This window comes from Zootoca vivipara, chromosome 4, assembly GCF_965207765.1.
Source record: "Zootoca vivipara chromosome 4, rZooViv2.hap1.1, whole genome shotgun sequence".
Lineage (NCBI taxonomy): Eukaryota > Metazoa > Chordata > Lepidosauria > Squamata > Lacertidae > Zootoca > Zootoca vivipara.
This window is the reverse complement of record NC_142587.1, coordinates 94,319,724-94,332,908: the sequence shown is the minus strand read 5'-3', so window position 1 is coordinate 94,332,908 and position 13,185 is coordinate 94,319,724. Positions and strand designations below refer to the sequence as shown.

The following is a 13,185-nucleotide window of genomic DNA, read 5'->3' as shown; positions in this document are numbered from 1 at the left end:
TCCCCGGGAAACCCCCGTTTTTTCTTACCTTTTCCCAGCGGTCCCCCGTATCACTTCGTCTCCCGTTATTCTCCCTTATATTCTCCTGCTGGTGGCCATTTCCACCCCCTGATTTACCCATCTATGGGCACAGAAAATGGCCGGTACCGGCTTCGAAAGTCGCGTCTACGCATATCCGGAAGTGTGTAGACGAGACTTCCGGTGTCGGCGGCGGCCATTTTTGGTGCCCGTAGATGGGCAGAGCGACACCGGAAGTTGTGTCTACGCACTTCCGGACATGCGTAGACGTGACTTTCGAAGCCGGCGGCGGCCATTTTTGGTGCCCATAAATGGGCAAAGCGACACCAACACTGGAAGTTGGGTCTACGCAACTTCCGGTGTCACGCAGCTGCCGGTCCCAGATTCTGCAGTCCGGGACTTGGAAGGTATGGACCCGACACGAACTTTGGGAACATGAGAGAATTCCTTTTGTCGGTGAATGCCAACTATTACGCTTGGGTGATAAGAACACTCAGCCGTGTTATCCTCTTTTGAGTTTTCAGACATTCACAGAATTCATCTGGGATTGCCAACCGTCACAGGTAAATGCCAACATTCATCAGATTTCAGACATTCAATGCAATAGGTAGCTACATCTACACACACATATACATACAGATCTGTGAGCACAAAACATTGTTTGGTGTCCATGTTCGCATTTCATGGCTTTGCTGCCAACGCAGCTGTCCAAACCCATCAAGCATGAATCTATCTAATCCACTGGACGTCTTAATTTCTCACAGCAAGCGTCCCTAGTAATGAGTCTGCCTCTGTGGGTGCTCCGGCAAGAAGACAGACTACGCCAGTCAGTCAATAATCTTCCTAGAGAAACCCTATTCTCGCCGATCCGCAGATAAGAATTCAATCAGACTGAATCTCATTCTCTTTCTTCTTTTGGGTTACATTTCACGTTGCCGCTGCAAGGCGAATTGTTAACGCCTAACACAAGTCCCCCCCCCCAACAATATCCTTACCTTGTATCACTGGAACACATAGTTCAAGAAACATTCGAGAGTTACAAGTCTGTGTCTCGTTTTTCACTCCTAATGTATACAGCCTGAGACACATCAGTACCAATTCATTTTATCCAGGAAAACAGGCAGACAACATAATTATGCCCTGTACACATCCCCTGAATAAGCACCCTTGAACTCACGTCAACCTCTGGTTTGCTTAAAATTCAAAAGCTGAATCAGACACTGGAGCCAATTGAAAACAAGTCAACAAAGGTCACTCCCGGCGAGGTCAGGAGCTCTTGAGTCAACCCTTATTTCATCCAAGAATAAGCAACCATGTAAACAGGGGGATCATACCTTGATATGCAGATGAGGCTGGAGTGGAGGAGATTCCTTACAGCAGTGGTTTACTATGAATGCCCTAACATTAGAGGACAGCCTTCCTATCTTGAAATAAGCTGCAGGAGTGGCTGGGGAAACCCAGCCAGATGGGCAGAGTATAAATCAGGCATCCCCAAACTGTGGGCCCTCCAGATGTTTTGGCCTATAACTCCCATGATCCCTAGCTAACAGGACCAGTGGTCAGGGATGATGGAACTGTAGTCCAAAACATCTGGAGGGCCGAAGTTTGCGGATGCCTGGTATAAATAATAAATTATTATTATTAGGGTCTTCCTTTCCAGCTTTACCAAAACATACTGCCTTGGATTCAGACCTGATCCACCATGCTAGAGAAGGTCTGGGTGTGGTGGAGGTGTCTCTCCACTTGGCTCTGCTGGCAGGGAGATCTGCCAGGGTGAAGCGTGCTCTTGCAACCATCAAGGTTTCCCCAGGGACCAGCGGCTGGCACGATGAAAATCCAGTCAATTATTGCTCTCCCCACCCTCAGTCTTGGCCAACATAAGCAGCAGTTGTTGCTTTTATTTTAATTACGTATTTTGTGGTTTTAGATTTTGATTGTATTCTGTGAACCAATGAGGCTTGGAACAAAACTTTATTCGCTGCCTTGCATATTGCTCGACCCCAGGCCCCATCACCCCTGGCTATTGGTCATGTGGGTTGCAAATGATGTCAGTACGGGGTCTAGCAACATTTGAAGAGTCTTGGGTTCCCCGCTCTTGCTCTACAAAGTGCCATCAGAATGCCACTTCCTGATCGTGAGAAGAGAAAAACAATTCACGTTTATAGCTTTGCGGCGAAGAGGATCGAACTGCGTGAGCCGAAACATGGACTCGGTAACCGTTAAAAACCAAGCCCAGCATATTAAGAAGAAGAAGGCAGTTTTTTAAAAAAAGAGTGCTTTTGATGGATGCACCACTAAGAACGGTAGCAGCGAGGATATAAATATGAATTTATCAGTAGTTAAAAGCCTGTGTGTAAAGATGGGTTTCTACAATGGAACTGTACATTTCAGCAGGAGATTGCCAATATAACGCCAGGCAGGATGTTGGGTTGTATAATGTTTAATGCAAGCGTCAATAACAGAATAGAAGAAGGAAGGGGCTTAGCGGAGGAGGGAGAGGGGAGGGAGCCCTCCCAGCCAAGATGAAGGGGGAAAAAAATCAAATAGGAAGGAGTTAAGAAATCTGCAAAAACCCTGCTAAGAATGATGGCTTTATTTTTGAAACTCGGGCATATTCCCAAGTCTTTTTTTTTGGGGGGGGGGGTGATATTCTTTGTATTCATGCCCTGTTCCCGAGAGAGCAAGCAGCTAGGACTTAATAAAGAACAATGCTAAAACAGGAACCCATCTCAGCTCGCTCCCCTCTTCCACGTACAGGTAACGTGGAAGAACGGTGTGATGTCATTACTCGGAATGTAGGAAGTGTCTGGCTGTTCAAGTCTAGTCCAGCATCTTTGTCTCACAGTGGCCAACTTGGGAAGTCCGCAAGCAGGAACCGGGTGCCACAACAGCACCCTCCCCACTTGCGATTGTCCGCAACTGATAGATAGACATGCTGCCTTATGATCAGCCTTATCTTCCATGAATCTGTCTAATCTTTCAAATCCCTCCAAGTTGGTGTCCATCATTACCGGTACTGATTGTGGGAGTGGCTTTAACTCTGTGATGTGTGTATTTTCTTTCCCTGCCTTGTATCTTCCAACATTCAGTTTCACTGGATTTCCCGTGTTTTCCAGTAATGAGAGGGGGAGAAACCCTTTGTCAACTTTATTCGCACCTCGCAAAATGTTATACACCTCCACCAAGTCCCCTCGTGCTACAAGATATAGCAAAGAAGAAGGGGAATGTGACACAAGGCAACTGAGCACTGCAGGCCACCCCCAAGTCCTGTCCCATCTCTGCCTCCTTCCTACTGCACGTGTGGTTCAAGTTTGAAAAGTGTTGCATGTGTGCCTTTGAGCAAAGGTAAGAACACTCTATAGGAGGGAGGGTCTTAGTCACCTCCCCTGTTCCTGAGAGGCATCCCACAGCTCAAATCCACAAAAACAGCGCAGTCACCGAACACCTAGTGGCAGCTAGACTGGTGACTGGGAGCAACCGCCGAGACCACATACCACCAGTCTTGAAAGACCTGCATTGGCTTCCAGTACATTTCCAAGCACAATTCAAAGTGTTGGTGCTGACCTTGAAAGCCCTAAATGGCCTCTGCCCAGTATACCTGAAGGAGCATCTCCACCCCCATCGTTCTGCCCGGACACTGAGGTCCAGCTCCGAGGGCCTTCTGGAGGTTCCCTCATTGAGATTAGTGAGGTTACAGGGAATCAGGCAGAGGGCCTTCTCAGTGGTGGCCCCCACCCTGTAGGACGCCCTCCCATCAGATGTCAAAGGAGTAAACAACTACCTGACTTTTAGAAGACATCTGAAGGTAGCTCTGTTTAGGGAAGTTTTTTTAATGACTGATGTTTTGATGTATTTTTAATCTCCTGTTGGAAGCCGCCCAGAGGGCCTGGGAGACCCAGCCAGATGGGCGGGGTATAAGTAATAAATTATTATATATGCACGTTGTGACAGAGACTGATAATCCAAGAAATGCGAGACGTCCGGCAGTAGTTTGGTCAGGCAGCAGTTTCAGCACCACAGACAGTTCCAAGGAGACAATTTGCTTCAAGGAAAGGCTGGAGCTAATCTCATGCTGAATCCGTCCAAGGTCCATGGCATCTCCAGTTGAGAAGATCAGGTAGTTTGGTCAGGCAGCAGTTTCAGCACCACAGACAGTTCCAAGGAGACAATTTGCTTCAATGAAAGGCTGGAGCTAATTTCATGCTGAATCGGTCCAAGGTCCATGGCATCTCCAGTTGAGAAGATCAGGTAGCAGAAGAACATAAGAGCATTCTGCCTCTGGGGAATCTTCAGGACTGAGCCAAAAGTGCACTGCCACCTGCTATTCCCAGCAACTAGTATTCAGAGCCAAACTCCAACAATGGAGGGAGAACACAGCCAATGTGGTTAGTAGCCATGTCTAGCCTTGTCCCCCCATGCATTGGTCTAATCCCTCTTTTAAAACCATCCAAGCTGATGGCCATCACTGCTTCTTGTGGGAGAGAGTTCCACAGTTTACCTATGAGCTTCATTAAGAAGCAATTTCTCTTGTCTGTCTCGAATCTTCCAGCACTCAGCTCCATTTGGTATAGATGGGTTTTAGTGTTCTCGCATGAGAAAGGCCCCAGTCTAAGATCCTGGAAAGCTACTGCCAGTCAGAGCAGACAATACTGGATTAGATGGATAACTAGCCTGATCTGATAGATGGCAGTATTGTAATGCTCAGTGGCAAAAGTGGGAGGGGGCAGTAAAGAGGTCAGAAACACACCAGGGCCCCCAAATTAGATGCGATTAGATGTGCCCATAGACTCTGGGTACATTTGCAGCGGTTTCTGACACCCTGTGGCTGACAGCACTTTTAAAAGTGATGGGAGTTTCTTAGGAGCAATAAAGACTCACCTGTAACATGCAATTATCCAAAGACAGAAGGCAAGGAAAGAGATGTGGCAAAGGAACTCGGGGAAGTGGAGGGAGAGACTAATGGGGAAAGATACTAATTGATTGATGTGGTGCTTTGTAGGGTTCCAGACTTGCCGGAGCAATATTTTAGGCAGTGGAAAATGCATCCGATGACATCTCCCCCATTATGTCTTAACAAGATCAAGTTTCCCTGCACGGTAGACTACAATTATACTCGCTGTGATCGGCACAGCTAGGAAGCTAAATCTCTTCAATATATTGACTGATTCCAGTTTCTTAAATAGGATATTGATTTATTCCGCTTCAGGGGGACAAAGCTATACAAAAGAACGCACGCACCCGTAAGCCCATTTTGAATTTATGTTTCTCATTCCCGTTTTAAATGGGGGAAATAGCCTTACAAGCTACGGTTAACGCCGATGATATTTCCAAACTGTGGAAGACGACTGCGAGGCAATTTCCTCTTTCTCTTCGTCGAAGTAAAAATGCGTCAGGAATAAGCTATGAAGATACTACTACTACTACTACTAAAAAAAGGAAACAAAAGCTAAACTGAGTCCCCACTGAAAGTAAGGAAGAGCCAAAATTTGGTGGCAGAGGATGTGCTCTACATGAAAGAAGCCCCATGAAAGACCTTCATTGGCTCCCAGTACGTTTCTGAGCACAATTCAAAGTGTTGGTGCTGACCTTTAAAGCCCTAAAATCCCTCAGCCCAGTATACCTGAAGGAGCATCTCCACCCCCATCGTTCTGCCCGGACACTGAGGTCCAGCTCCGAGGGCCTTCTGGCGGTTCCCTCACTTCGAGAAGTGAGGTTACAGGGAACCAGGTAGAGGGCCTTCTCGGTAGTGGCGCCCACCCTGTGGAACGCCCTCCCATCCGATGTCAAGGAAATAAACAACTATCTGACTTTTAGAAGGCAGCCCTGTTTAGGGAAGTTTTTAATGACTGATGTTTTAATGTATTTTAAATCTTTTGTTGGGAGCCGCCCAGAATGGCTGGGAAAACCCACCTAGATGGGCAGGGTAGAAATAATAAATTAAGAGGAGGAGGAGGAGGCCAGACGGCACAGCAGAAGTGAGTGGGTGGGGTATAAATATTATTATTATTATTATTATTATTATTATTATTATTATTATTATTATGCTAGAGAAGCTGGAAAATTGCTGCCAGTCTGAACAAACAATGCTGGACTATTCTATTGACTGATTGATTCCAAACAGTTAAACAGTTATACTCTGTTCCAGTGCTATTTTTCTAGAAAAAGAGGTGCTGGAACTCACTACGAATGCCTCGATGGCATGAAGTGACCACTACGTTAGCGAAGCTTCCCACGACACCTTCCTGCGGCGCAGAGAAGCGAATCGGCGCTCAGTAGAGCAAGCCAAACAAAAATGAAGACAACCTGTCCTTGGTGAGAAGATGGGAGGGAGCAGGCAAATCGCTCTTCCTTCCCACCCCCTTCTCTCAACAAGAGGGACAGCAGCAGATGGGAGAGATGTTTGCATTCGGCACTCTGGCAAAAAACGAAACTCTGCGCTAAGGAAAATGCAAATGTTACGCTCAGAAGGCGCCATGCAAATGAAATCCATTTGCAAATATTTATCTGTTTAGCATAAATTCTATTCCTTGCCGCTGATCCACACCTGAGAGAGCCCTGGGCTAAGCAGACCAAGGGGTCCAAGTCAAGCCAATGTCGATTCAAAAGTTCAGCTTCAGAAGGGCAGAGGAATAGGCTTCATACTTTCAGGACAGCTGGAGGTGTTGCTATAAAATATATCCATGGATAGAGATAATGAACATACATGCGCAAAGCCCAAATCCCCATCTCCAGATTACGGTCAGCCCCATCCATTTCTTTGGTGCCCTAGACATAACTTTCAGCCTTTTCTCTACATTCATGAGGACTAGATGCCTGCCACAAATGGACTTACCTTGTCTCGAGGGGGATGTTACTGTTAAGCAGCCAGTTGTCCTGAGCATGGGTGGGCTCTTGCGTCCCAGCTTGCTGCTCTCCAGAAAGGGAGTGGTCCGTCGGAGCGGGGCTGGGATTGCTGCGCGGGGTGAAGTTCCCTCGATTAAGAGAGTTGATGGAGGCCGCGTGATGTTGGTTTGGCGTGTGAGCGTGGGAAAGTGGAGGCGGGGGGGTTCGGAGCCTGGAGTGGTTCTGAAGACTCGGCGGATGATCTACGGGGGAAACAAAAACACCCCACTGGTGAGTTTCGAGAACCATTTACTTTCGGACATCTCTCTTCCTACTTTTCTTCCATCGTGGAAACTAAGGCATCTGGCACATGAATCCCTGGTGTTCCCCTACAGGTGAGGCAATACCTTTCCCGCGACTCATTTTGGTAAAAGTGTATGCAAGCTCACTTTTATATTGTTGCATTTTTAAACAAAACACATGCTTTCCCATTATCATCTTATACCCTATATTCCAACAGCCAAGAGGTTTTTGTAGCTCCTTGAGGCAATTTGCCAGTTTAATTTCACAGTATTTTTTTACTGCACCGTATTGGCCCGAATTTTTTTTTTTTTGCCGTATTGGCCCGAATATAAGCCCCCCCCATTCTGATCATGAAAAGTTAAAGTGTGGCTTATATTCATGACCTTACGCCAGGCACCCCCAAACTTTGGCCCTTCAGATGTTTTGGACTACAATTCCCATCTTCCCCGACTACTGGTCCTGTTAGCTAGGGATCATGGGAGTTGTAGGCCAAATCATCTGGAGGGCCGCAGTTTGGGGGTGCCTGCCTTACGCTACTGGCAAAGTGGCACGACTCCACCCCCCCCCCCCCCGAGAGCAGCCTGGGAGTGCGGGGCTACAGCGCCCGTCCTGTCCACGGCTCCCAAGCCACCCCCAAGCCGCCAAATTTTATTTTTTTATTTTTTAAAATAAACTTTATTGTCTAAAAAGAAGTTTGTACAAATTGTCTTCGATATACAGAATGTTTTCCGATTCAACAAATTCATCTCAAAAGCAAAAGTTACAAAAAAGAATTATGTAAATAATATATAACCAAACACAAAAAAATTATTTGCAACGTGAACGGCTTATGACTGATATATCTCTTCCTGTTATGTCTTATCTACTTCCAGACCTCCTAATTATACAATATCAAATTCCTTCAATGCCACGGGTTGATGTTCTAACTTTCCTGTTTCCTTCTTTTTCTTTTTTCCTATTCTTTCTACCTTTCAAACGTTACTCTATTTCTGCTAGTAAAGAATTGTTTGGATAATACATTTTTAGGTACTTTTATAGGTACTCCATTCTTTTGATATTTTTTGTGATGGTCCTTCTCTTATTGAGTTGGTTAATTTTGCGAGCTGTAAATATTCCAGCAGAAGTGCTTGCCATTCTACTACTGTAGGCAAGTTCTCACTTTTCCATTTCCTTACCACTAAGATCCTGGCTCAAGCCGCCAAATTTTAAAGGTGTACCTTATTTGCAGGTGCGTCTTATATTCGGGCCAATACGGTATTTAAAGCTTTTCAGTTCAATTTATTAATTGTGCACAGGAATATCATCTACTTTGAAACTAATGTGTGCGTATAGACTAAGGAAAGGAGATTGATGGCCACAAATGAGATGCAGAAGTCTCACAAGTCCTTGCACTCTCAAACTCACCCTTATTTTGGGTGGTTGGGGGGGGGGCAAAAAGACAGCAGGGAAGATTGCGCCAATTAAATTTGGAAAGAAGCAGCTTTCTTTTAGCTCGACCAAGCCAAAGCATCATTTGGTTCTACTTGGCAATTTGACGCAGGTATAATAGTTGTGTCACCTGCTACAGCAGTCTTTCTGCTTCCACTATGTTATGCTTACAATATTCATAAACAAACCAAGTATGATGGGAGGAATACCTTTCATTGCCTACAGACAACCACCCAATCTTAAACAACTCCTCACCCACAATAATACAACCACCAGACTTAACATGGACACTGGTACCAGAGCCTGCAATAAACCCAGATGCCAACTTTGCTGCCACATACACCCGGACAACATCATTACTGGCCCCAACAACATCCAACATATCATCTCAGGACTATTTAATTGCTCATCTTCTAACATTGTGTATGCCATCAAATGCCAACGGTGCCCTTCAGCTCTCTATATTGGACAAACAGGCCAAACCCTACGCCAAAGGATAAATGGACATAAATCTGACATCAGGAACCATAAGACTGAAAAACCAGTAGGAGAACACTTCAATCTCCCAGGACATTCTATACAAGATCTCAAAGCAGCTGTTTTATTACAGAAAAATTTCAGAAACAGACTGGAAAGAGAAGTTGCTGAATTGCAACTCATTAGCAAGCTTAAAACCATGGAGCCGCCTGGAATGAACAGAGACATAGGATTCTTATCTCATTGATCAAGCTTTCCTTAGCACCTCAGCCCTTGCTCCCCCCCCGCAAGACCAATTGCAGTCATTAACAGTCGTTAACAGTCATCAACAGGTTTACCACTCCTATCCGCCCATCACCCATTCCCATCACCCCCACCCTCTGACTATACATAAGGGTCTGCTGACTTACGTGTATCTGATGAAGTGTGCATGCACATGAAAGCTCATACCAAAATAAAAACTTAGTTGGTCTTTAAGGTGCTACTGAAGGAATTTTTTTATTTTGTTTCGACTCAGACCAACACGGCTACCTACCTGTAAATATGATACAGACACTGTAAGTCTCTGCTGCTCTGTCTCATGCAAAGCAAGCTACAGTACCTCTCTTCTGACACCGCCCCTGGCGCCCAGATATATATTGTCATAATCGTATTTCCTGCGAAGTTCCTAGTTTACTGGCTGACTCTTCCTACTAGCCGCAATCCAAGTCAGACTCTGCTTCTATAATGCTGCTAGGTAAATTCCTATTTTGCATCCTCGTAATACCGGTTGCTATTACTGACAATGACTTTTGAATTAAGGTAGGCGGAAAGTGTCGCTTCTCTTCTCTGTTTACATAGTTTCTCCAATTTCTTCCCTAAATGCAAAGCAGCAAATTTCTCCAGCTCCTGCCAGTGTGATTTCCCCCCACAGGGATTTATAAGGTACATTCCTTTCCCGGATAGTCATTTACTATTCCACACATACCCCCTCATGCTGAGCCCTAGAGCCTTTCGACTATATTCATGCACACTTATGTCATGTTTCAGCATTGCAATTGTAATATACCTTGACTGGGATTAAAAAAGGGATTTCTAAAGCTTTTTTTCTTTTTCTCGCTCTTTTCAAGTTCTCAAATCGTAGCCCTTAACTAAACATCCTGTGAAATCTGAGTGCCGCAAATTACCGCAGGAAAGCAACGCTTTCGGAGAATACCTGTACCGTGACACACCTTTTAGACTGGCAGATTTATTACGGTGTACGTTTCTGTGGACCAAAGTCCAGGAAAGCTCTCTCGCAATAAATGTCCCAGTCTTTCCTGTGCCTCGAAACTCCCTATGTTGCCTTAGTCGTGAGACGCTAACACGGCTACCTCTCTGAAGATTGTCAGCTATATAAGGTTAGCATTTTCCCAAGGAATGCATGAACTATTTTGCTGGATCAGACCAAGGCTTGTCTAAATTCTGCATCCACAAAGCGACAGCCAGATGGCTATGGGAAGCTCACAGTCCAGGGCTTGAAGGTAACAGCCGTTCTACAGGATTTCCCCCAATGCATTCTATGCACTGCTGTTGAACATGGAAGTTTCATTTAGCAAGCCTTGCCCAACCTTGCACAATACCCAGATGGATGCTTTGAAGAGAACCAGTATGGTGTAGTGGCTGGAGTGTTGGGGTAAAAGGAAAGGACCCAGTCAAAGGCAACTATGAGGTGTGGTGCTCATCTCGCTTTTTGGGCAAAGGGAGCTGGCGTTTGTCCACAGACAGCTTTCCGGGTCATGTGGCCAACAGGACTAAACCGCTTCTGGAGCAACGGAACACCGTGACGAGTGCCAGAGTGCATGGAAATGCCATTTACCACCACCACCACCACCCCTGCGGCCATGGTACCTATTTATCTCCTAGCACTGGTATGCTTTCGAACTGCTAGGTTGGCAGAAGTTGAGACAGAGAAAGGGGAGCTCGCCCCCATCGCACGGATTTGAACTGCCGACTTCCAATTGGCAAGCCCAAGAGGCTCAGTGGTTTAGACCACAGCTGGAGTGTTGGACTAGGACCTGGGAAACCAGAGTTCAAATCTCCTACTCAGCAACAAAGCTCACTATGTGACCTCGAGAGACAGTCACTGTCTCTTAGCCTAACCTACACTGCAGGGTTGTTGTGTAGATTGAATGAGGAGAATCATATTTCTGCCTTGTCTCTTTGGCACCTACGGAAGAACTTCCTTTTTCAACTAGGCTTTTGCCTGGAGATTTTAACCCCTGTTCTGCATCTGTATTGGATTTGAAAGTATATAAATTGCCTCTATCTATGTAACTGCTTTATGCATGTTTTAATTGTTGATGTTTCTATTAAATTGCTTCTAGATGTCGTGTAGGAAGAGATTCGTAAATGGAATTAACTAAATGAAATTGTTAGGGTCTAGAGTATGAAGACTCTCTCGGAACAGAGGTAAGAGTGGTTAATTTAGAACTGCAGGAGCATGCCAGTCCCCAAAGAGAGACAAAAAAACACAGGCATTATTTTCTAGACAGTGGTAAACAGCATAATGACCACTGTATTAGGTTCTGTGTGACTGCAAATCCCGTTTGTCTTTTCTTCAGAGTAAACTTGGTGGCACTTACTTTTGACTGCATAGATTCAAGTTGTAAAACACAGTGGGGGGTTTTTCTTCTTCAAAAAAAGGAAATGCAACATTTAGCTTTTAATAGAAACTGCCAGCATGAAGCAGTAACCCCATCAAAGAAAGGAAAAGATGTACCTAGCCTCTGCCCAATTCTTTCCCTCAACTTCTGACTCCCTCCATGCTAATCCTATATAATAAAGTCCCTGTGTCTCTGCGTCCAGATTCCCTGTGTCCCGTTTCCACGCTACTGCGCATGTGCCCCATGGACACAGGGATTGGACCAGAGACTTGGAACGCTCCCCCCCAACCCCTCTGCCTACCATTTACCTACCTGCGGCCGCCAACCACTCGCTTCTAAGCAGCAGTGCGAGGAGGAGGAGGCTGCGAGATAGACCCGTGCGCTTCTCTCTCTCTCTCTTTCTCTTTCTCTCTCTCTCTCTCGCACACACACACACACAAAGTGCCCGCTGCCGCCACAGCAAACCACCTCAGGTGGTCACTGGAGGTAAATGCAGCCGCAACTTTCCCCTCTCACGGCTACTGTTTTTTCACTTCGCCCCTCTCACGGCTGATTCTTTTCCCCTTCGCTCGCGCAGGCAGCGCGTCCCGGAGAAGCCCCGCTCGCTTCTCCCTCCCTCCCTCCCTCCCTCCCTCCCTCCCTCCCTCTCTCTCTCTAGCGCCCTTTTATGAAACAGGCTGAAATACACTAGTCTGTCATAAAGACACTTGAAATCCTAGTTATCACCTCATTCACTTGCCAGAGCAAGGAGACTCTTTCAGTTACCCAGCTGCAAGGTAAACCCTGTTCCTGCTTTGCAAAAAAGAAGGCAGAGGTTGGAGCGGTGCTCCACTGTATTCCCCCTGCACTACACCTCTGAACATGAAGTTTCCACTGAGCCATCAGAGCTAACACTTGTTGATAAAATCTCCACCAGTTTGTCAAATTCTTCCTTAAAGTCACCTGAGTGAAGAAGCCCTTGCCACATCTAGTGGCAGTGAATTCCACAAGTTTATTTGGATTTCACAAAGCATGCTTTGCAAGAGCCAAATGGAGATTCCTGAAGACACTATGAGTTAGCAGTAATATTAGGAAAAACGGTTCTTGAAGCGCCAGAGCTACTGCTGCCGGTTAGATTGCAACGCCAGCCTCCTTCGCACAAACACAGAAGATTTGGCCTCACTACTTCACCCTCAATGAAGCAGCTTGGTCCTTTCCTCTGTCTGAGCATGTGGGTTGGAGGAGATCGAGACGCTTTAAAAATGCAAATCAGTGATATTACCTCAAACCCCTCCTGGGGAGGTAACTGAATAACTGATTAAAGAGCATAATTCTCTCTCGCACACACGCGCTTATCTTCTCCAATCCTGAGCAATGATTATAGCATAATGAAATACACATTTCTGCAGTAAGAAAATAACATTTGTGCTGCATTAGGCATCCCGATGTTCCCCTCCGAAACGGCACTCTTCAGGGTTATATAGGAAATCAGATTAACAACCTACTTATGCCTCCATTAAAGTAATGAATCAAC

The 13,185-nt window shown here is 45.8% G+C and overlaps 1 protein-coding gene across 5 annotated transcripts in view; it reads right to left on the bottom strand.

The window, feature by feature from the left end:
• Nucleotides 1-13,185, bottom strand: part of TENM4 (teneurin transmembrane protein 4) — a 632,564-nt gene that overhangs the window by 216,171 nt on the left and 403,208 nt on the right. For all 5 annotated transcript variants that reach the window (XM_088668429.1, XM_088668426.1, XM_088668427.1 and 2 more), the window contains one exon: nt 6,851-7,103. In XM_088668429.1, coding sequence (XP_088524555.1) covers nt 6,851-7,103 — 253 coding nt within the window. The remainder of the gene's footprint in view (nt 1-6,850; nt 7,104-13,185) is intronic.